The sequence below is a fragment of the Exophiala mesophila genome, assembly GCF_000836275.1.
Source record: "Exophiala mesophila strain CBS 40295 unplaced genomic scaffold supercont1.1, whole genome shotgun sequence".
Taxonomy (NCBI): domain Eukaryota; kingdom Fungi; phylum Ascomycota; class Eurotiomycetes; order Chaetothyriales; family Herpotrichiellaceae; genus Exophiala; species Exophiala mesophila.
Window position 1 is genome coordinate 5396616 of NW_015622504.1, and position 22601 is coordinate 5419216.

At 49.6% G+C, this 22601-nt stretch overlaps 8 protein-coding genes across 8 annotated transcripts; 4 read left to right on the plus strand and 4 right to left on the minus strand.

Annotated features, from left to right (window-relative positions):
• The first annotated feature begins 502 nt into the window (after positions 1-502).
• Positions 503-3061, plus strand: PV10_01719 (uncharacterized protein). Its single transcript, XM_016365951.1, has 3 exons — positions 503-905; positions 1033-1204; positions 1289-3061. Exons 1-3 carry the CDS (start codon positions 831-833, stop codon positions 2719-2721), a joined length of 1680 nt encoding a protein of 559 aa, XP_016229600.1. The 5' UTR covers positions 503-830; the 3' UTR covers positions 2722-3061.
• PV10_01720 (uncharacterized protein) lies at positions 2999-5262 on the minus strand. The gene is made up of 2 exons (XM_016365952.1): positions 4528-5262; positions 2999-4471 (listed from the first exon to the last, which is right to left on the minus strand). The coding sequence occupies exons 1-2, from the start codon at positions 4762-4764 to the stop codon at positions 3350-3352; spliced, it is 1359 nt and encodes a 452-aa protein (XP_016229601.1). The 5' UTR covers positions 4765-5262; the 3' UTR covers positions 2999-3349.
• A 754-nt stretch (positions 5263-6016) lies between these two features.
• PV10_01721 (uncharacterized protein) lies at positions 6017-8399 on the minus strand. The gene has a single exon (XM_016365953.1). The coding sequence runs from the start codon at positions 8334-8336 to the stop codon at positions 6147-6149; it is 2190 nt and encodes a 729-aa protein (XP_016229602.1). The 5' UTR covers positions 8337-8399; the 3' UTR covers positions 6017-6146.
• Positions 8400-8795: 396 nt separating this feature from the next.
• PV10_01722 (uncharacterized protein) lies at positions 8796-10474 on the minus strand (the record flags this gene model as incomplete). Its single annotated transcript, XM_016365954.1, has 1 exon — positions 8796-10474. One exon carries the CDS (start codon positions 10472-10474, stop codon positions 8828-8830), a length of 1647 nt encoding a protein of 548 aa, XP_016229603.1. The 3' UTR covers positions 8796-8827.
• Positions 10475-10933: 459 nt separating this feature from the next.
• PV10_01723 (uncharacterized protein) lies at positions 10934-15181 on the plus strand. Its single transcript, XM_016365955.1, has 4 exons — positions 10934-13683; positions 13734-13976; positions 14034-14494; positions 14549-15181. Exons 1-4 carry the CDS (start codon positions 11086-11088, stop codon positions 14988-14990), a joined length of 3744 nt encoding a protein of 1247 aa, XP_016229604.1. The 5' UTR covers positions 10934-11085; the 3' UTR covers positions 14991-15181.
• A 141-nt stretch (positions 15182-15322) lies between these two features.
• PV10_01724 (uncharacterized protein) lies at positions 15323-17157 on the plus strand. Its single transcript, XM_016365956.1, has 6 exons — positions 15323-15544; positions 15695-15832; positions 15920-16015; positions 16173-16228; positions 16343-16770; positions 16846-17157. The coding sequence occupies exons 1-6, from the start codon at positions 15431-15433 to the stop codon at positions 16956-16958; spliced, it is 945 nt and encodes a 314-aa protein (XP_016229605.1). The 5' UTR covers positions 15323-15430; the 3' UTR covers positions 16959-17157.
• Positions 16186-17936, minus strand: PV10_01725 (ribosome biogenesis protein NSA2). The gene has a single exon (XM_016365957.1). It carries the CDS (start codon positions 17857-17859, stop codon positions 17074-17076), a length of 786 nt encoding a protein of 261 aa, XP_016229606.1. The 5' UTR covers positions 17860-17936; the 3' UTR covers positions 16186-17073.
• A 661-nt stretch (positions 17937-18597) lies between these two features.
• PV10_01726 (uncharacterized protein) lies at positions 18598-21699 on the plus strand. The gene has a single exon (XM_016365958.1). It carries the CDS (start codon positions 18898-18900, stop codon positions 21553-21555), a length of 2658 nt encoding a protein of 885 aa, XP_016229607.1. The 5' UTR covers positions 18598-18897; the 3' UTR covers positions 21556-21699.
• Positions 21700-22601: the final 902 nt, after the last annotated feature.

The window sequence follows — 22601 nt, forward strand, 5'->3', positions numbered from 1 at the left end:
GAATTCGTATCAACGAAGCGAGCAGACAGCTCCTACCCATGCCCTTGATATGCAGTTAGTACAGTCTAACCCACCACGGCTTCCAAACCCCTAACCCTAAACTCGACACGATACGACCAGCCTGACCCGACTGGACCATGCATCAAACCCCTCTGTGCTCGAACTCAACCTACAGGATAGCCCCAGTCTCCAATCCCTAGGCCATCACCAAGCCCAGACGTACTCGAGCCTCTAGAGGTGCATGGACCCAGCTAAGATGTCATCATGGTCCACTCAATTGGTCCCATCCCACTAAGCAGCCAATATTTTGCAAAGCTCAGATCGGATTCCAACTCAATTTTTGCCCCATGCAGGTCAATCATGCCCGCCACCAACTCGCCAACAGTCACCTTAGGCGGCGTCACCCTCGTGCTTTGAAGCCACGCCCTTGCTCACACTTTACAGATTCCCTAAGATTCACCACCAGACAGCTTGCTCATCCTCCTCCACCTTACTCCTCCCATGAAGCTATCTGCATGGCTCCACCATTTCGGTACTGCCGCTGCTAATCCTCCTCCTCCACCTCCTCTCGCTCCACCCGATCCCCTGTTACATTTACTGGCCCATGTGTAGGTGGGCTGACCCTAGTATCATATACTTACGGAGTACGTCCTGTGGATTTTCTTCGACAAATCCTTGACCTGACAACTTTGCCTGTTTGTTTCGTTACTTCAAATTCTCCATTGCCTCCATTCCTCAAAAGACGTCCTTGTTCTTGTCAGCTTTGGGCTATAATCACATCTAAACAAGACAAATCCTGGTGTTGCAGATCATAAGAGTGCTCTTTGATCATGGCCACAACTACCCAACTCAGTCCGACTGATGTCGACAGCTTTGACTACGTTATTGTCGGAGGAGGCACAGCGGTAAGTCATATTCACCGTCCTTCCTCATCATCATTCCAGTATACTGGTCTTCGATTTCGACCCAGAAACCTGTCCAACCCCACTTCCGAAACAACACACAATACTGACCTCGACTTCTTGGTAAAAGGGCTGTGTCATTGCCTCTCGTCTCGCAGAGTATCTTCCCAACAAGAAGACCCTCTTGATTGAGGCTGGACCCAGTGATTTCATGGATGATCGAGTCCTCGACCTCAAACAGTGGCTCAATCTCCTCGGAGGAGAACTTGACTACGACTATGGCACCACCGAACAGCCCAATGGTATAGTATTCTTCTCTATCAATTGTCTCGACCACGATTGATCCATCCACCATGGTAGACACATGCCTGACCATGTCTATTCAGGAAATTCCCATATCCGCCACTCCCGCGCCAAAGTCCTGGGCGGATGTTCCAGCCACAATACATTGATTTCATTCCGTCCATTCGAGTACGATTGCAAGATTTGGGAATCACTCGGTGCTGAAGGCTGGACATTCCCAACCATGATGAGGGTTCTCAACAAGTTGCGCAACACCGTCCAACCCGTTCATGCGCGACACCGCAATCAGCTGTGCAAGGACTGGGTTGAATCTTGTAGTACAGCCATGGATATTCCCGTCATTCACGACTTCAATCAAGAGATCTCCACAAAAGGAGCCCTGCGACCCGGTGTCGGTTTCTTTTCCGTCAGCTACAATCCGGATGATGGACGGCGGTCCAGCGCCTCGGTCGCCTACATTCACCCGATTCTGCGGGGCGACGAGAAGCGACCCAACCTGACCATCTTGACCAATGCTTGGGTGTCCAAGATCAATGTCAAGGGCGGCGACACCGTCACGGGAGTCACCCTCAAGCTGCAATCAGGCGAGACCCGAACCTTGACCGCCAAGACTGAGACCATTCTTTGCGCCGGCGCTGTTGACACTCCCCGACTGATGCTGCTATCCGGGCTGGGTCCCAAGCAACAATTGACTTCTCTGTCAATCCCCGTGGTCAAAGACATTCCTGGTGTTGGCGAAAACCTGCTTGACCACCCCGAGACCATCATCATCTTTGAGCTGAACAAGCCAGTCCCCCCGAATCAAACGACCATGGACTCTGATGCAGGCATCTTCCTACGACGTCAACCGCCAAATGCTGCGGCCAAAACCCCATCCCCAATCTTCAACCCGAAGGCTCTACCAGACGGCGACATTGCCGATGTCATGATGCACTGCTACCAGATCCCCTTCACTCTCAACACGACCCGACTCGGCTACGATAGCCCGATTGACGCATTCTGCATGACGCCGAATATCCCACGACCGCGATCACGTGGACGTCTGTACCTGACCTCGGCAGATCCGAGCGTCAAACCAGCGCTGGACTTCCAGTACTTCACCGATCCAGAGGGTTATGACGCTGCGACGTTTGTGTTTGGACTGCGGGCGGCCCGCAAGATCGCACAACAGGCGCCGTTCAAGGACTGGATCAAGCGTGAGGTCGCACCGGGACCCAAAGTCAACACCGACGAGGAACTGTCCGAGTACGCCCGACGTGTCGCCCACACCGTCTATCACCCGGCTGGAACGACCAAGATGGGCGATGTCGACTCGGACAAGTTGGCAGTTGTTGATGCCAAACTCAAGGTCAAGGGACTCAAGGGTGTCCGCATTGCTGACGCCGGCGTTTTCCCAGCCATGACCACCATCAACCCCATGTTGACTGTTCTTGCCGTGGGCGAGCGTGCTGCTGAATTGATTGCCTATGACGCTGGTTGGCAAGGACCTGCTGACGAGGTCAGATCTCGTCTGTAGATGAGTCTTTGTTTGGAATGGGAGAAATGAAAAGTTGTGTGTGTGTCCGACCAAAACGTAGGCTGTGGGATCTACAGGACATGCGAAGGAGTGGTGGAAGGAATCAACACTTAAAGGAGGCTACTCCACAAAATACCCATATATAGCCACAGTGACATGTTTTTGGATGTTGAATATGTATGCACCTGTTGGAAAAGCTGGATCTGAATAATGAAATATTCATTCGCTGCTTTGGTGGAGTCATTGTGGACGAGGCCATGAATGGCTGGACATATTGGTACTATATTGATACCTCGTGCATCGATCGCGATTTGAATATATGATACTTGGATCCATCCCAGTCATGTGACCTCCCTCATGGGAGTCAATGTCAATTTCCATGGTATAAACCTAGGAGTGTCAGAGCCAGGTGTTTGATATTCCACGCGCACACACACGACACCCACTCCCTTACTCGTACCTACTTAAGTACACCCACACCTACATCCACATAGACCCATATACTCCCCAAACCCATCTCCAGGTCCCAACTCCCACCTCGGGTTCAATTATCCATCCTCTACTCAATCCCCCAACACTAACCCCAGCCATTTGAATCATCCTTTGCAGCTGAAATTTGAAGTATGTATCATCGCTCGCCTTTGGTGGTGACAGAATCTTCGAGTTTGTCGGTAGCTGTGATTTTAGCTTCAGACTCCTCTCCCTGAAGATCTGCTTTCGCCTTCGCCTTCGCCTTCTCCTTCTCATCCTCTTCATCCTCTTCCTCGTCTTCTTCTTGGATACTCAACTTCTTCTCCATGGCTCTAATCTCCTCTACATCCGCATCCACAACATCACTTCCGCGATGTTTTCGAGGTGGAGGGGAGAGTGATGTTGTTGGACTTGATCCGGGTCCAACTGCCGGTGGCGATGCCGATGATGATGGTGATTTTGTTGGTTCTGCTGTTGCTGTTTCGGTAGTAGTGTCCGTGATGGAATCACTCGATGTGGCGAGTATGGTGTTGCTTTCGGCTGCCGGGGTTGATTCACTGAGTTTAGTCTTGGTTTTGGTCACGCTGCTGGAGCGACGGAGGTTGAGGAGTTGTTCTTCTGTTGATGTTGGTGTAGATGTAGATGTAGATGTAGATGGAGTGGTCTCGTCGGTGGGAGATTTCAATGATGGGTCTGACGTTGTCGTGGTTGTGTTTTCCGTTTCTGCAATCTTGTCCACTGAGGTTCTCTTTGCACCTTCGGCGGCAAGTTGTGATGGGATCTTCGCTGCTGTCACGGCGGCGACGCCTTCTCCTGAATCAACGGCCGCATCGGCGGAGAGTTTGGTCGCTGCAGGAACGGGGATTTGATCGGTGGTGGAGGGAGATTTAGTAGGGACTTTGGCGGCGGTTGTTGGGGTTGTAGTCGAGGAGGATGCAGATGTGACGGCGGCGGCGGTGGCAGCAGCCTTTTTCTGTCCGGCTTTGGCGGCCGCTTCAGCACCGAGTTGACGAATAGTCTGGTTCAGAGACGATTCTGCCGGTTTAGTAGCTTCTTTGTCCTTGGACGGCTCTGCGATGGAGATATGACGAGTTTCAGACGATGCTCGAGAGGGAGGACCCGATCGTTGCGGTGTCGAGGCATTGGTGGTGCTGATGGGAGGTTCTGGAGCAAGAGTCGCATTTGCTGTACTGGAACCCAGAGAACCGAACTCGTCGGCTTCCGCGATTTGCTCTTTCAGTTCTCCGTATTCATTCCATTCTTCGATTTGTTCGAGATCCTGTATTCGTGTCAGTCAATATAGCTGTGCCAGGGGGTTTGGAAGGGCACACATACACCAATGATACTCCCGAATTTGACCAAACCAGGTAGCTTTCTTCCTTTTGATCGTCGCCCCCATAACATGCGGGCTTTCTCATCTGTGGCACAGTCGACGGCGCGGAAAGGGATCTTGTTGGCTTTTAGGATTGTTTCCATGCGCGACGTGGCGGTGATGATGTGTGAGGATCCCGCGGTGAGGGATGTGTAGAGATATAAGGTCGAGTCTGAGTAGGGAGAGGAGGTAGATGCCATGGTGGGCAAGATGGGAGGGTTGTTGAGTGAAGTGTGGATGTTGGAGAGGGGAGCAGAGGAGAAAGTCAACGTGTGAATGAGATAAATGCCCAAGGACAAATTGTCCTGGTCAAGCAGGTTCTTATCAAGTCGTTGGGTGTGATGTGATGTGTGTTCGTACTTTCGCGTCTGATGTGCTGAGGGGTGTTCTCGTGACAGCAAGCAAGATCAAGATCAGTGAAACTCAAGGCTGACAGCTGACGAGGCTAGGTACATATGTATGCCTAGGATAGAGGGCAGATGACCAGCTATGTCAAGATAAGCGTGAAGCGCGATCGCGTCGAGAAGGTGGGTGGATGTTGGAGGGGGAAGAGGGCGCGGTCAGAGCTAGAGGCGAGGGGTCGGTGAAGGGACGTTGGGTCCAAAGGTGGGTGAGTGGGTGAAGGTGAAGGTGATTGACAATGAACCACAATACAGTGTAAATAATAATGCAATCCACTGGCCTCTCTTAACTCAACAACGTATTGGAACGCAGTGAAAAAAATCAGTGGGTGAAGACCTAGAGCAAAGTAGGTACTGTCAAAGTACTTCGTAGTCCCGTACAGTTGGAATTACTGGAGCCTGGGTCAAATCCCAGAGTCCCTAACCAAGATGAGAGAATGATGATCACGATCGGCATGCAGGGGCGTTGTTATTGTTATTATTATCATTAATTAGGTTCTCAGTTCTTTCAGACTGCCAGTTGAATGTGGACAGGCACGAAAGGGAATCACGGATGAATGCTTTGAAGCTGATACAGTAGAGGAACCGCACAACTGGAAATTCCAAGGATGAAAAAGAGGGGCAGATTGGAATTGTGAGCCACTGGATGACGCCCAAAAGGCGAATCTGAGAATTTCTTGAATCTCTGAGAAGTCTTTGAAAGTAAAACTGATGTCATGGCGGTCCAGTGTTCCACCATCGTCCCAGTAGGAATTTGTTTCCTGTTTGGTTCTCGAATTGTAAAGGGACTTGTGGGTGGCAGCAGATCTGTTGGAGGCTTTCCCACCCACAACAAACGGAAAATCCAAGCGGAGACCAATTTTAGGGCCCGTGTAGGGATTGTCCTCATTTTACGGCGCACCTTGCTTTACCTACAGGCTTTCCCTTGAACCCTAAATATGTCGCCCTCAGGCACTGGCTTAACCATGTCTCTAGGCCGGGGCAGGCCACCCAGGTGACATTCTATGCTTAAACTCTAGTTGAGTCTCAGACGCGAAATCCTCAGACAGTTCGAGTTCATCCATGGCATTGCTCATCTCCAGTATCATAGTCGTATCCTCTAATCTCATTTCACCTCGTCTTGATCATCCTCATCCTAGTCCTGCTCAATGCCCCCAGACATGCACACAAAATCACCCATTCTAGAACCCCTCGCCAACTCGCGCAGTGATTTCTCTCCGTTTATTCCTGTCAATCTTAGGACCCATTCCACCCTGTTGCGCTGCAATCACTTCCATCTTTCGAAGTAAACTACCATCCGCAAACTCACTGGTGGCTTCCAACTCAACCAAAGGTCTCCCTGCCACCCCTGACACTCCTCGTCCAGAACGCCGACCTCCCTGTGATCGTTGCGTGCCACTGCGAGCCAACAGGCCCGTCCCAGTGAAAGGACCTGAATCTGAATCTTCTGATGCTTTGAAAACAGTGTCTTCTGACCCTGGGCGAGGTGGAAACTCCCTGGATGAATGGGCAGCCGGATTACCTCCTCTGACTGACATTCGTCTTTGCATTTCCACGCTTGAACCACCGCCAACTTGTTCGATCAACGGTCTGGGAACCATCTCTCGAGACGAGTGTTTTGATGACGAGTAGTCTCCCCTCCGTTCCATATCAGGTCTAGACGTGTTCACATCAAAGTTCAGAGGCTTGAAAGACCCAAATACATATGGTGAGGCTTCGGTCGAGGTATTGGTGCTAGGTCGAGCATGTGATGAATTCATCCCAGATGTTCTTGTTGGACTGATACCTTCTCCCAGCATGCACACTAGATACCAACTTCGCCACGAATGAACGGCATGATACCATCTGTCCGCCACCTCCTTCTCCTTGGTACAGAAAAAATGGGCAAAATTCTGCCCATTCAGAAACATCGATGACTTTTCTTGACTTTTGAGCGCAAAGCAGAACTTTTTAGGCGGCGTGATCTTCTTGATCTGTTTGGTGGTAGGTGTGTATACGTCGAAATCTGACAAATGGCAGATGTTGATGCCGTCAATACCACTTTCGTGCTTGGACACACTGACCTGTCCGTTCTCCCACAGTTTCACCCATCGCTTGTCCCATTTCCCGGGTTTTGATGAATGATACACTTGTACGTTCGCCCCATACGGCTCATGACTGGGTGCATCAGCAGCGTTGAGGCCAGGCGCTGCACAGTCTACTTCATCCATGACGACCAGATGGTGCTGGGTGTCGTTGTCCCACGAATTCAACACATCTCGTATTCTCTCGTACCGTCGCAAAGGGCGTTCCAGTCCGAGCTGATGAAATGACTCCAACAAGACCGCTCTATGTGCGTCAATGGATCCTGATATGATTGTCGAGGCAGAATAAAGAATCTCTTTGCACGTAGTGGATGGCGTGACTGGGAGATTGACTGTCTGATCCTTGTATTTGACAGTGACCCGTCTCTCACCTGAATTCACGGCTGATATAGGTGCATCATAGGCAGGCATACCGGTGCTTGGAGCACTCTTACGATGGCCATTCTTGTCGCGACTCACGCCATCATAATGACTCTGATTTGTATCTTGATTCTGAGGTTCAATGGCTGATAATGTCCTCTGATGCTTCTTCGTCCCTCGCAGGGCCCTTGCCCCTGCCATAATCAGCCGACGCGACTTGGATGTGGAACGTTCTCTGGTCTTTTGATCTGAACTCTCGGTGATTTGACGGTCTCTGCTTCTACTGGTCTGATGCGCCTGTGGGGTAGAATCAACAAGCCCTCGACCAGCCGGATTCTCTTGATGCGCTCGTTGGTCTCGTCGTTGACGCCGGGTTTCTTGTTCTCGCAAATCTTTTGCCCGATCAGTCTGTCCTTCTAGTATGAGACGGGCCTCCTCTCTCGCTGCTTCGTAGGACCTTCGGGGTGGTTCATAGGCAGGCGGTGGTCCTCCTCTTTCACCTCCTTGACTTTGCGCGTGCGATTGGCTTGACCACTGGCTGGTCTGGGCCCTCGCCTCATATCTGGAACTGTCGCTTGTCTGACCCCATGTAGAAGGTCCCGTCGCTTGGACGGGGCTTGAGCCATAGGATGGCGCTCGCTGGATGGGTGACACTGGGGATGGATTTTGCGCAACCGCAGCTGGGAAAGAGTGTTCTGTCTCTATGGCAGGCTTGACCTTGCGATGATATCTTGAAGGCACCCGAGTGATCGACGTCTGATTTGCAGATACAGGGAGAGGTGGAACCGCAGGAGGAGGCAGTGAATCGTTGGTCGCATCTGTTGATTTCGACTTCCGGACAGATCTATACCTCATGAACTTCTGCTGCTGACTCGACGACGCGGTAGCATCCTGAGCAGGGGTGATCATTGTTTGATTTAGCACCATTGACTCGAACAATGACAGTGGTCATGTTAGACAGTGTCTCGTGGCGCGAATTGGCAGGTCGCGTGCGCTGGTTGTCAAGCGTGGATAGCGAGGGGGAAATGCGTCTGAGGGGCTGACTTTGTTTATCTGCAGGCCAAACAGGGGCCGAGGGCATTGGCAGGGGCCGACGGGGGTGCGACGGGGGCCATTTGGAGTAAAGGGTAAGGGTTTTTAAGTTTGGGCGCTCCGGCACGGGGACTGAATGGGCATTACAGGGTTTCTTTTAGGTCTCTGCTCTTAACTAAAATGTTTGACTGGCTGCGTCCTGGTCCGCCTGTGCACGCCTGGGCCATGCCTGGGCCATGCTCACATGTTCCGGAAAGTCAAATCCCCATCATCCTTCTGTCATATATATAAACTCGTTACGGCTCTTTCTGCTGAATTCAAGTATTAATTCACGATCCCTCGTTCCGAGATTCTGTGGCTCGTCTCCCAGACATCATGAGAACCAGCTAGACCGGCGTCAAGGCCCGGTGAAAAACAGCAAATGCTCCTATTCCCCCGTGTTCTCCTTGACTTTCCCCCACCACAATGCACCACTGCCCACAGGGACTCCAATCAACCGATCTTCCACTAAATGCCTGGTTCTTAAACTGGAGATCAATCAGTGAATGTTTGGCGTGCGCCTTTTGCAAAATTGTTGGGTCGTGCACGGGATACTTTTCTCGATCCTTTCTGGGTACTGGTGGTCCTGCTGGTAAGGGGGATGCTCTGTCAGACATTTCACTCGTCGCCTCGGTCGAACTCTGACGAGGCCACGCTGGAGAGCCGTCCTTGGTCGTCCCTGACATGGATGAGTCCTTCTCTATCGGAGTACCACTCAGCCGGCTAGCTCGATCTTGCACTCTCACTGGACGTGGAACTCCTTTGCCAAATTTCCTCTTAGTTCCATGGCTTGGGTGATTATCCTCGTCGGCGGCACGGCCCAGGGACATTCTTTCAAGATCCCAGAATCTGATTTCAGATAGATTGCTAGCTGCTGCAAGCATTGTGTGGAGGTGGGGATGAATGGGTGACGGGGACAACAACCCAAATCGCATATAGAAATGCTCGCTTTTGGGGTTGTCAAACGTCAACAATCGATCGTAGAGCTCGGCATTTTCAAAGTGTTTGGCCACTTCAATAGTAACTACTCCTCCGTCGTCGGCTACAATGGCTCGTCTGATGAAGCCATTGCGGGTGTTAAAATGTTCTTCCGTTTTCGGTGCAGTGTGAGTGCTTGGTGGTTCTTGTCTCGAATCAAAGCCTGTAATCTTCCATAGTACGATTTTGTGCTCGTCCGAGGCTTTGGAGATGATAAGGTCCCCCCAAAAGCGAACACAGTCGACAAAATTGCCATGGATAGCAGAAGTGACAAAGTGGGGATAGTGGATTGTCAAGACCTCATGAGAACTCCGTTTCCTATAAGCGGGAGAAATGTCGCGCCAGAAGGTGGAATCGTCGTCGAGGTCCGGTATGGTCCACACACATATTCGATGGTCGTGTCCCCCAGTGAGTAGATAACGACCCGTTGCATGCCAAGTCAGGGTCAGCACCCCTTCCATATGGCCTGTCGACTGGCCACAGATGATGATGGTAGGCGACTGATACTTGTTGTTACGTCGACGAAGATCCCAAATGCGCACACTTCGATCCATTGACCCTGTAGCCACGATCCAGGGATATATGGGGTGGGTTGCAATGTCATTGATAGTCCCATACCCGTGTCCAGTCAAGGAGTCGATGATTTTCCCAGCAACGACGTCAATAACTTTGACTTGCCCGGAGTTACCTGCGACAACCAACAACGGTTCGCTGGGATTGATGTAGCACCAAGAACACGAATTCAACCCAAGAGACTTTGGATCATCTTCTTCCTGTTTATCGATCATCTCGTGGATCATTGTTACGGTAGATTTAGCCTTTAGTGACACCCGCCCGATCTGCACCGTCTTGGGGCTGACCATGGCGAACACGGGCTCATCATCATCGAAAGGTTCTTGAAAAGGATAGAACTTGATGTCGTAAAATACAAATCGGTCAGTCTGCACAGGAGTCTTGTGCCTGACTTTTAGTTTGGGAAAAGCAAATGCCTGCTTAGCGGAAACTGGAGCGCTCATGTTGCGCTGGGGTTCCGGGGGTTTGATCATTGACTTGTTGAGCACGAGAATTCTCTCATGGTCCTTGTAGCGTGTCTTGTATCGTATCTGGCATTGATGTCTTGGTCGCTGGTCCAGGAAAATCAGTCAAGATGTTATGCCATCGAACAATCTTAGGATACTTGGCAAGTGCTCTAGTCGCAGATGGTCTAAACGACCTTTTGATAGAATCTTTTCATGATGAATGAAACAGACATAAGACGGTATTGTTGTCCTGGTAGTTGTCGTCGTAGTAAACGAGTCGAGGCTGAGGATCCGTCGTCGTTGTCGCTGAAGGACGCGTCGATGGTAAGAACTCTGAAAGGCAAGAGCGACTGTCAAATGCATGAACATTACTGGTTGACAAGGGCCCGCCTTGATGCTTGGCAGAAGAACATCCGCTGTCGTGATATAATTCCTTCATTTCATTAATCCACTACACAACCACAGGCCTGAATTCACTCGATGAACTAATGACGCCTCATATCCTCGGATTGACATAAACAACACACCTCCTTTGGTTTCTAACAACCAGATTCATCGCTAATGTCTACGTAGGTCATCTCTTGCGGCCCAAGTTCGACTACCAAATCATGCAGTCGACGGAGAAGATCAAGGCAGACTTGGAGCGTGAATTCCTCAAGCCTCCGACCACCTTCAGTCCTCAATGGCTCAACAAACTGCAACAGAGATGGGACTACCAAACTCCAAACTACACTGAGCTCTGTCAATTGGCACCTCCACAGACAAGAACTGTCACCCGCTTTACTCGCCAAGGTCTTGAAGGACGGGTCACCGGCTATGAACAAGTCACTGTACCAGCCTCCAGCGCCACTGCCAAAAATTCGACCTCGATCCTGCGGAAACCTGCTGGACGAGCTGATTTCGTACGTGGTGCTGCGGGGTTCTACCCTTTTGCTCCTGGTGGTCTGGACGGTGTCGATGCAATTCAAGCCTATGAAGATGATGCTGCCCTCTTGGCGGAACACAGCACTCGCCAGAAGGGAAGTGCACTCTATAAAATCATCAACTTTGGCACAGTCGATGGCCTACTTGAGATTCCACCAGGCTTCTCACGAGGCATGAAGCTGCCAGAGAAAAAGTTAGAAGAGGCGGCAGATAACATTATTGAAGTGGAGCAAGTCCTCGACGAGACCGACATCCTCAATGACCCCAGTTCCGAGCAGCCTGCCACGATCAATGGCCAGACTTCTTCGAATTTGAGCGAAGAGGCATCTGACAGTGACACAGAGGACGAAGACACAGACTTGGATGATTTACTCCCTATTGAATTCCCTTCGCTCGAGGCTCGAGGCCCACTCCTCGCCTCATCCAGCAGGAAATCGGGCAGAGAATGGGCGCACGTCGTTGATATTGACAAAGAAATTCCCAACTTTGCCGAATTGGTCCCCGATATGGCACGCACCTGGCCTTTCGAGTTGGACACTTTTCAAAAAGAGGCTGTCTATCATCTAGAGAATCGTGACTCGGTCTTTGTCGCTGCTCACACGTCTGCTGGTAAAACTGTGGTCGCAGAATATGCCATTGCGTTGGCTGCCAAGCACATGACGAAGGCCATTTACACGTCCCCCATCAAGGCCCTGTCCAATCAGAAATTTCGAGACTTCAAGGAGGTCTTTGGCAGTGATGTGGGCATTTTGACTGGCGATGTCCAGATCAACCCCGAGGCTAGGTGCCTCATCATGACCACGGAAATTCTAAGAAGTATGCTGTATCGTGGAGCTGATCTGATACGAGACGTCGAGTTTGTCATCTTCGACGAGGTGCATTATGTCAATGACATCGAACGTGGTGTTGTATGGGAAGAGGTCATCATTCTGCTCCCTGAGCATGTCACTCTGATCCTGTTGTCAGCCACTGTGCCCAATACCTATGAGTTTGCGTCGTGGGTCGGCCGCACAAAAAAGAAAGACATCTATGTAATTTCCACTCCAAAGAGGCCTGTTCCCCTTGAACATTATCTGTGGGCTGGGAAGGACATGCACAAGATCGTGGATTCGGAAAAGAGGTTTCTCGCCAAAGGCTGGAAAGATGCAAATGACATCTTGTCAGGGCTGGACAAAGTTAAAGAGCAGAAAGCCATCGAACAGCAAGCACCTGCTCGAGGAGGCGGCAACAACCCTCGAGGAGGTCGGGGTCAGCAGCAGCGTGGTGGAAGCCAACGAGGCGGTGCGCAACAACGGGGCCGTGGTCAACCGGCCAACCGTGGTCAAGGAAATATCGCAAGAACTGGTCGTGGTGGTGGTCGAACAACCGCAAACCAAGACCGAAACATCTGGGTCCACCTCGTGCAGTACCTTCGAAAGGAAAACCTCCTGCCCGCCTGCATCTTCGTCTTTTCCAAAAAGAGGACGGAGGAAAATGCCGACTCCCTGTCTAACCAAGACTTTTGCACCGCAGTCGAGAAGAGTGCAATTCATATGACGATTGAGAAGTCGATTGCGAGGCTGAAACCCGAAGATCGGAAGCTTCCTCAAATCAATCGATTAAAAGAAATGCTGAGTCGTGGTGTGGCAGTCCATCATGGAGGTCTGTTACCAATTGTGAAGGAGATTGTGGAGATTCTCTTCGCAAAGACGCTCGTCAAGGTCCTCTTCGCGACCGAAACTTTTGCCATGGGTTTGAATCTCCCAACACGAACGGTTGTTTTCTCTGGCTACCGGAAACATGACGGAAGGGAATTCCGCAACCTTTTACCTGGTGAATACACGCAAATGGCGGGTCGTGCAGGGCGGAGAGGTCTTGACACTGTAGGTACCGTCATTATCGTCGCACCAGGCAAGACAGAAGCTCCACCAGCGGGAGAACTGAGTCAGATGATCACTGGCCCTTCCACCAAGCTTCGCAGTCAATTCCGGCTGCATTACAACATGATCTTGAACTTGATGCGAGTCGAAGCATTGAAAATTGAGGAGATCATCAAGCGGAGCTTTTCAGAGAACGCCACCCAGGCACTTCTTCCACAACATGAAAAGCAGGTGGCCCTATCTCAGGAAAACCTCGACAAGATCAAAAGAGAGCCATGTAATATATGTGATATCGATCTGAAGGCGTGCCATGAAGCAGCAATGGTGTTTGAAAAGCTAACAAAAGAGCTTCATATGCGTCTCTTGTCCTCACCGATTGGTCGTCGTCTCTGGTCTGCAAGGAGATTGATTGTCTTCAAAGAGGTAATTCAAGTCTTGTATGAAGAGTCTTGAGCAGAGCTAATCGCCTCTAGCATGGGATTCGCAAAGTCGGGGTCTTACTTGACGACGGGCCACGACGGGGTCCAAGTCCTTACCTTCGGGTTCTCGTCATCTCGGACATCGACTCCAAGCGGTCCACTCAAGACCTGTTGCCGTACCTACCAGCTTTTCGCACGATGTTCGCACCGCTCCCTGCGGATGCAGCCAGCGTGAAAACTGCCGTTTCTCAGGTTTTGGTGGACGATGTGGAATGTGTTACCCAGGAGATTGTCAAGGTCAGAGGCCACGATTGGTACATCAAAATTGGAGAAGGTAGTACTTACAATTTACAGGTTGATTTGCGGTCGTTACTAAACTCAGATACAGTGCAGAAGCAATGGGCGGAGCAAGACTTTGTACAGCTTTACTCGAACTGGGCATCGGCGGCCTGGCAAGAGCAGAAGTGGGATCGAGTTAACGACTTGGGAGTTCGGGATCTTTTAATTGAACGAAACAAGATGGCCGACATTGCTCAAAATGGGCAATGCTTGCAGTGTCCCAACTTCATCAAGCACTACGGGATGCAGCATGACGAATGGCTAATCCAGGAAAACATCGAGTCACTCAAATTGCTCATGTCTGATCAGAATCTTTCATTGCTGCCGGATTACCAACAGAGGGTTGAAGTTCTGAAAGATCTCGGCTTTGTCGATGAGCATTTACGAATTCAGCTCAAGGGCAAAGTGGCATGCGAAATACATTCAGCTGACGAACTTGTGCTGACGGAGCTCATATTGGAGAACGTGCTTGCATCGTAAGTTTTGGTGATGTGTACCGTTGTTGTTGACAATACTGATTACCGTAACAGATACGAACCAGAAGAGATTGTCGCTCTACTGTCTGCCTTTGTATTCCAGGAAAAGACTGACAGTGAACCCCAGCTCAGTGAAGGGTTGACTCGTGGCAAAGAAGCCATCATCGAGATCGCGGAGAAAGTTAATCACTATCAGATTCTACATCAAGTCATCCTTTCATCCGATGATGCCAATGATTTTGTGTCTCGACCAAGATTTGGGCTCGTCGAAGTCGTGTATGAATGGGCACGGGGCATGTCATTCAAGAATATCACCGACCTCACCGATGTGATGGAGGGAACGATTGTACGAGTGGTGACGAGGTTGGACGAGACATGTCGCGAGGTGATGAGTGCAGCGAGGTTGATAGGTGATCCGGGCCTGTATCAGAAGATGGAGAAGGCTCGAGAGATGATTCGTCGAGATGTGGTGTTTACCGCGAGTTTGTATATGTGATAAGATGAAGGATGAGAGATGGCGTGCGAGAATTCAGAAGTCAGCAGTCTGAATGGTTGGACTACCCAATCCCTCAGATCTCAGTAAACGCAGTGGATGATGATAAACATAGATTGTTTCCGTCAAGACTCAAGATGACGGCACAAACCGGCAGGCTTATTACCTTGTCTTGTAGTTAAGTCGAAGTTGACTTCTACCCCACTCATGGCCCGAATGCCACCAGACTATAAATACTGTTTCCCGTATACTACTCCACCTTTGACCTTGACACCTCATTGACCTCGGATTCTGTCTCTGAATCCGTGAATAGAATTAAATACCTACTGGCGAGACATCATCATCGCGGACCGATCGATCGAGTGAGGAATTGATATTGGTCGTTGTCTCCAGAAAGAGTTCATATTAATTGTGTCATACATACTTCACACACCCAGCCCATCATGTCTCCAAAATATACCCTAACCACAACGGATAATCTTCTGCTCTGCAACACTTGTGGCGCACAATATGATGTGGATGAGAGTGTTGGGAAGTCTGAATGTCGAATCTGTGAGGTGAGTTATGTCTTGTTTATTTTGAGGTTTGGTTATATATAACAAGCATCACACCCATGATTATATAAAAGAATTGATATATATATGTATCATCTTATTTTCCAGTTGTTATTTCTCTTACCCAACTCACAAATTTCCATATAAAAATAGGATCCTCGACAATTCATCCCCCCAACAGGGCAATCATTCACAACTCTGGGCCGATTGAAAAGCGAAGGCAAATACGAGAATGTATTTGAACGAAACGAAAAGGATTCAAAGGTCATTGAAATCCATACTGAGCCGAAGGTACGTACACTTTGAATACATAGATATATACCTATGCATTAATTCTGGTTCGACGCTTCACTGACACGAACATATCTTACCATTTAGTTTGCCATCGGGCAACGCGCTTGTTTAATTCAAACACCTCATGGAAATGTCCTCTGGGATTTGGTTGCGTTGTTGGATCAGAGGACGGTTGATAAGGTATGTATGTATAGACACATATCTACATATGTATACATGTATACATGTGTGAATGGTGCATTGTCGTCAGATGGAACAAGTTTTGTGATATCTATCTACTTGGAGACACGCTTTGCTGTGAGTAGGTACCTATCGCTAATGCTTGTACATTCAACAGATCACTGAACTCGGCGGGTTGGAATTTATCGTCATTTCTCATCCTCATTTCTACACGTAAGTTGGTTGTCCTGGATGACAAGTCAGTCATGGTCATGATGAACATGACGACTTCTCTCTTCTAGTTCTTTGTTCTCCCTCCAATCTGCCACGTGCTGACATCTCATCTAGAACATGGGCCGACTGGTCAACGACATTTAAATGCCCTGTCTACATGACCGAAGTGGACTCAGTATGGGCGAATCGAAAGGACGTTTCGACAGCCAATCTCAAACTCCTCAAAGACCCGTACACCGAACTACTCCCCGGCATCACCGCTGCAATATGCGGTGGCCACTTTCCCGGTAGTATGGTCCTGCATTCGGCCGTGCCCAATACCGATGTCCCGACCCTTTTCGTCGCAGACACGATATTCGCCGTGGCGTCGGGTCATAACCCAGACCCCGGGAAGAGACAAGACACTGTCTCGTACCAGTTCTTGTGGAGTATTCCCAATTACATCCCTTTGCCTCCAGATACCGTCTTGCAGATTTGGCAACGCTTGAAGAGATTTGATTTCAAAGCCACATATGGCGTCTTTGCCCAGATCACCAATGTTTGTAAGTTAAGGTCTAGTCCTTGCTGACTTTTTTGTTCAGATTGTCAATGCTGATTGTGTTTCTTCGCTGGGATAGTCGAAAAACCAGGTCAAACGCTCAGTCTCAAAGGCAGGGTGTTGCAGAGTGCCAAGATCACTGTCAAGGCTATGGGATATTCTGACCATTCGATATTTGCCGAGGAGCTATGATGGATTCTGTGGATTGATGTCGTGTAACCCCCTGATGTGGTCGTAGTCTTTTCTAATGAGTATTGGTGTGAGGGGTGGGTTTCTGTGTTATTTTGCCGATCGGTATCTTCGCAGATCAGACGAGTAAAACTGCATTGAGGCATCCATCACGGCTGGGATCGTTGGTGACTTGAGCATACTTTCCCCAAACCACTTTACCTCCAGTCGTGACCAATCCAAGTTCCGAAACATTGACTTCGATGACGGTTCCCTTGGTCAATACGCCCAGCTGTGTATACAGAGGGTTTTGTGGGTTCTTCTTGACGCTGATAATGGGCAACTGCACGGTGACACCCAACTCAGGATGAGTGACATTGGCCTTCTTGTATCGAAGACCCATAGGTCGGATAAATCTTTCATATTTCACAGGTCTTCGAGTGAAATCTGGTCCCACAAAGGTGGGTTGTGTAATCATTCTCTTCCATCCCTTCTTTGCAGTTTTCTTGCCCGTCTTGACCACCTTGAACATCTCCTCTTCACTGATGCCTTTGACCTTGGGTAATGGCACAGAGAACTTGGCCGCCTTTTCAGCTCGCTTGTTCTTGATTGCACTCGAAAGTGCCTTGGCATTGTTGGCCTGGGATCGGTCCAGGAGGTAGTTGGGCAAAGGTTGGGATGAAGGATCGTTGGGTGTGGCGGACTTGACATCTTTCTCTTCTTGGGCCTTGATGGCCTTTTTCATCTGGATCTTTTCGGCATGTCGTTTCTTCTGGTGCAATTTCGCTCTCAGACCTCGCAGGTTCTGCGCCTTTTCTGATTGAGCATGGCCTTCTCGAGCCTCTCGCTTTCGTACTCTCTCATCGTGGTCCAGACGCTTGCCGTGCTGCTTCGTCCACCGCTCGATATATTCGTTCTGAGGCATGGCGGATGAGGAAGAGCCAGTTGCGGCTCTGGGATGACTTGTGGCGGGTAGAGAAGGGTTGTAGGTGTGTAGAGATCGAATGAAGACTCACCGGTTCCCTCAAAAAAGTTCATGCAGTAGGAGAAAAAGTTTGGAGATGCCCCACGTCACGTGCAAATGATTAATGCAATCGATGGGCTGTATGATCCCCAGTTGTACTACGGAGCATTGAAGCAGGAGGTTTCCAGATGACTGTCACGTGACCATGCCTGGGGTTTTGGTGTCTTGTTCCCATTTCTTTGGCAGTAGTGGGCAACATCAACAGGCTCAGTGGGGAGTTTACAAAAGACTCTTCACCCTTACGTGTATTGCTCCGATCCATTATTGTGCGGTACGAGAATCGGGTCTTTCCGCTACTATGTATCCACCACTTTACTCGGGTTGGGAGACTGGCAACGACCGACCGTCGCACAGATTCCTCATACACAGAATGTGGTTCAAATATCCGATGACACCGGATGATATGCAAAACCATGAGCCAGGTTCATATTGACTTACGGTGCTCATGACAACTGGAACTTGATCGTCCGTGAGCGTCCCACAGATTCGCTGTCATGTCTGTCTTGTGTGACAAAAGTATTCTGTATTGAATTTTACAGCAAAACGAGACTAGTCCATTTCGGGTCGTACAAGATCAGGCCCAAAGATAAGGAGAAGCCACAACATTTCCTCGCATTAAAAACACTGCGTTGTTTTCTAGTAACCCCGCGGATCTTCATTACTCTGACATGGACTCGATGCATTCCAGATCGTGCCTCATGGGCCAATACTGAGGCATAGATCGAAAGGGCTTCGTCATGGCACCCATGCATGTGGTGGCGATCGCTCCAATTTCCCCGGTAGGTGTCCACACATTTTGATAGTGGACTTGGTACTTCTTCAAGTTGAGCCTGCTCAATATCCTCCTCATTGACATGTTGCATAACCTGGCACATGTTCGTGCTTCATCTTTCCTCTTTCCAGATCTTCGATTTTGCGTGAAATTAGCCTGGCGACAAGATGGAAGTCCTCACTCCAGCAGTGGCCGTAGGTTCACGAACTGGACTAGAACATGATGAGAGCAAAAATCAACATACAGCCCAAGAAAAACTACCTCCGTCACCCCCTGCCACAGACGACAATTGTTCAACATCAGACGATGACGGTGTAGACATTCCTTTGCCTCCTCCCACAACCATCCCCACAAAAACTCTTGATATCGACCTGAAAACTCCTGACAGCCATGTACCTCGAGATCCGAGGCTGATTCGACTGACTGGTGTACACCCTTTTAATGTCGAGGCACCATTGACAGCTCTGTTCGATGAAGGCTTCCTCACCAGCCCTGAATTATTTTACGTCCGAAATCATGGGGCAGTACCTCAGGTCAGAGACGAAGATATCCCTGACTGGGAATTGTCTGTCGAGGGACTAGTTGAAAACCCCATCAAGATTACTTTACGGGAACTTATGACCGAATATGAGCAAGTAACTTGCCCAATCACGTTAGTATGCGCAGGAAATCGCCGCAAGGAACAAAACATGGTTCGAAAGAGTAAAGGGTTCTCCTGGGGAGCGGCTGGACTCTCAACGGCGCTGTTCACTGGCGTGATCATGTCCGAAGTGATCAAGAAGGCGAAGCCAAAACGAAAAGCCAAATACGTCTGTATGGAAGGGGCAGACTTGTTGCCAAATGGCTTCTATGGGACGTCGGTCAAGTTGAATTGGGTCATGGACGAGAATCGTGGATTCATGCTTTCATACAAGATGAACGGTGAGATGTTGAGACCCGATCATGGAAAGCCTCTACGGGTTGTAATCCCCGGCCAGATCGGCGGTCGATCAGTGAAGTGGCTCAAAAAGCTTATCGTCACCGAGGCTCCAAGTGACAATTGGTATCACATCTACGACAATCGGGTGCTTCCAACCATGGTCTCACCAGAAGAGTCAGCAAACAACTCGAAATGGTGGACAGATGAGAGATATGCCATTTATGATCTCAGCCCCAACTCAGCCACCTGTTATCCTCAACACGATGAACAATTGTGTCTGACGAATGCCCCTGAAACCTACCGAGCCAAAGGGTATGCCTACAGTGGAGGCGGGAGACGGATCACCAGGGTCGAGATTTCCTTGGACAAAGGTGCGACGTGGAGACTGGCCAATGTCGAATATGCAGAAGATCGGTACCGTGAGGTGGAGAAAGACCTCTTTGGCGGCCGACTCGATATGTCATGGCGAGAGACGTGCTTTTGTTGGTGCTTCTGGTCCATTGACCTCTCCACAGCAGATCTTGCAACCTCCAAGGACATCTTTGTGCGTGCCATGGATGAAAGCATGAATGTGCAACCAAGAGATATGTATTGGTCGGTCCTGGGGATGATGAACAATCCATGGTTTCGAGTGACCATCACCCGAGAGGGCGAGTTCCTTCGCTTCGAGCATCCAACACAGCCGGCATTGATACCCGGTGGCTGGATGGAGCGGGTGAAGAAGGCTGGGGGAAACCTCGCCAATGGTTTCTGGGGCGAGAAGTTGGAAGGTGAAGCCAGTGTTGCCCCCTCGGCTGAGCCGGTCAAAGAGATCTCAATGGTCAAAGAAGACTTGAAAAAGGCAATTACGATTGATGAACTTAGAAAGCACGATGGCGCAGAACAACCCTGGTTTGTGGTGAATGGCGAGGTGTACAATGGCACCGACTTCTTGGAAGGGCATCCTGGTGGAGCACAAAGTATCATATCAGCAGCTGGGCTAGACTGCACGGAGGAGTTCATGGCCATCCATAGTGAGACTGCCAAAGCCATGATGCCAACTTATCACATCGGGTCACTGGATGAGGCTGCAAAGTCGGCCCTATCTGCGGGTGATGTTGAGGCTGTGCAGTCTACTGGGGATTCTGAATTATTCCTACACTCTAAGGCTTGGAAGAAGGCAATCCTTCACGGCAAGAAGATTGTCTCCTGGGACACGCGGATATTCACATACAAATTGGAACATGCTGAACAGCGACTTGGACTTCCTGTCGGGCAACATCTTATGGTTCGACTCAAGGACCCCGCCACACGAGAAACCATCATTCGCAGCTACACACCAATTTCAGAGATCAATGACAAGGGATTCATGGACATGCTGGTCAAGGTGTACTTTGCGGACAAAGGGGTGGCTGGTGGGAAGATGTCCATGGCAATGGACTCTCTTCCCATTGGACATTTCATTGAGATGAAGGGACCTATAGGCAAGTTCGAATATCTCGGTAGAGGCCGATGCCTGGTTCAAAACAAAGAACGAAAGATCAAGTCATTTGTCATGATCTGTGGAGGCAGCGGCATTACTCCCATCTACCAGGTGTTTCGTGCGGTGATTCGAGACCCCGAGGACACCACACAGTGCACCGTGTTTGATGGCAACCGGCTGGTTGAAGATATTCTATGCAAAGAAGACCTTGATCAACTGGAGGCAGGGAACCAACATCGATGCAAGGTTTTGCACACCCTGACCAAAGCCAATGACGAATGGACAGGCCTTCGCGGTCGCATTACCGGACAATTGGTACAAGCTAACTGTACGAGAGACGACGATACATTGATCTTACTCTGTGGGCCTGAGGAGATGGAGAAGTCAATGCACCAGGCTCTACTTGAGCAGGGCTGGAAAGACGAACAATTAATGTTTTTCTAGAGGGACAGAATTCGAATGATTCACGAGACTTGGAACTATGCAAGCAATAGGGCTTCGATGGAGTTTGAAGGGATGTTCACGATGATTCTTGGCGTCAAAATGGGAAGTATTTATGACTACTTTGATGGACTGTAGAGATACGTATACACAAGAGACCAGAAATTGGTATGATGACTCAAAGTGCGAGCAAAAGTGGAAAATCCCAAGATGTGAAGGTATCTCCGAGGAAAGCATCAAATCAAGGAGTTTTGGTCATTTCAAGATTAATCAAAATGTGTGACAATACAATTACCCTGAAAAATCAACCACTGGGAAGGTACGATCAATGCCAAGCCATCGTTATCATGGGATTTCCTCTCATCCACATGAATCCACCATGACATATTCACTTTGTGTCTTATCTCTACTCCCAAACCCATTCCTATGTGCCTATCTCTTGTCCGGGCGTGCTTCTAGGCCGTCGATCACACTGCAAGCCGTCTAAGCCGTGGAGAAACCTCCTTGTTGACATGTCGTCCAGGCTCTCAATACTTGCCATTCCAGCCTATTTCGCCCAGATAGGGGTTCTCGGTTCTCCGCGCCAGACACGGGTTTGCCTGTGTGGCATCAGAGAAATGACAATTCCTCGTTATCTATTGGTCGATCATGATGATGAAACCCCCCGGTTCCGTGCTTGAAGTCCTGCGGGGGTCCGTTTTGTTCATCTCGTACACTGCACCGTATGAGTCGATCGGATGTGCTTTCTCCAGAGCATTGACTGTACCGCCGATAAGCGACCATTGATGAACTTTGTTGGCTATGGATTCATCTCAACCGTCACTGCTTTCCCGCGGAGCACCATAGATGGTACAGATGGCGTCAGGTTTGATTCTCCTCAGATTTCCAGTGCGGAAGTGTTCTTGTTTTTCTGATTTTTGGTTCTTCGTTTTCAATGCTAGTTGCCTCTGCTTATTGACTACACTGCTCCTTTTGTGATGAACTTGATTGTGTTTCCTTCATCATCACACAACACCTGCAAGAACCTTTGAACAAGACTACCCTCGAGT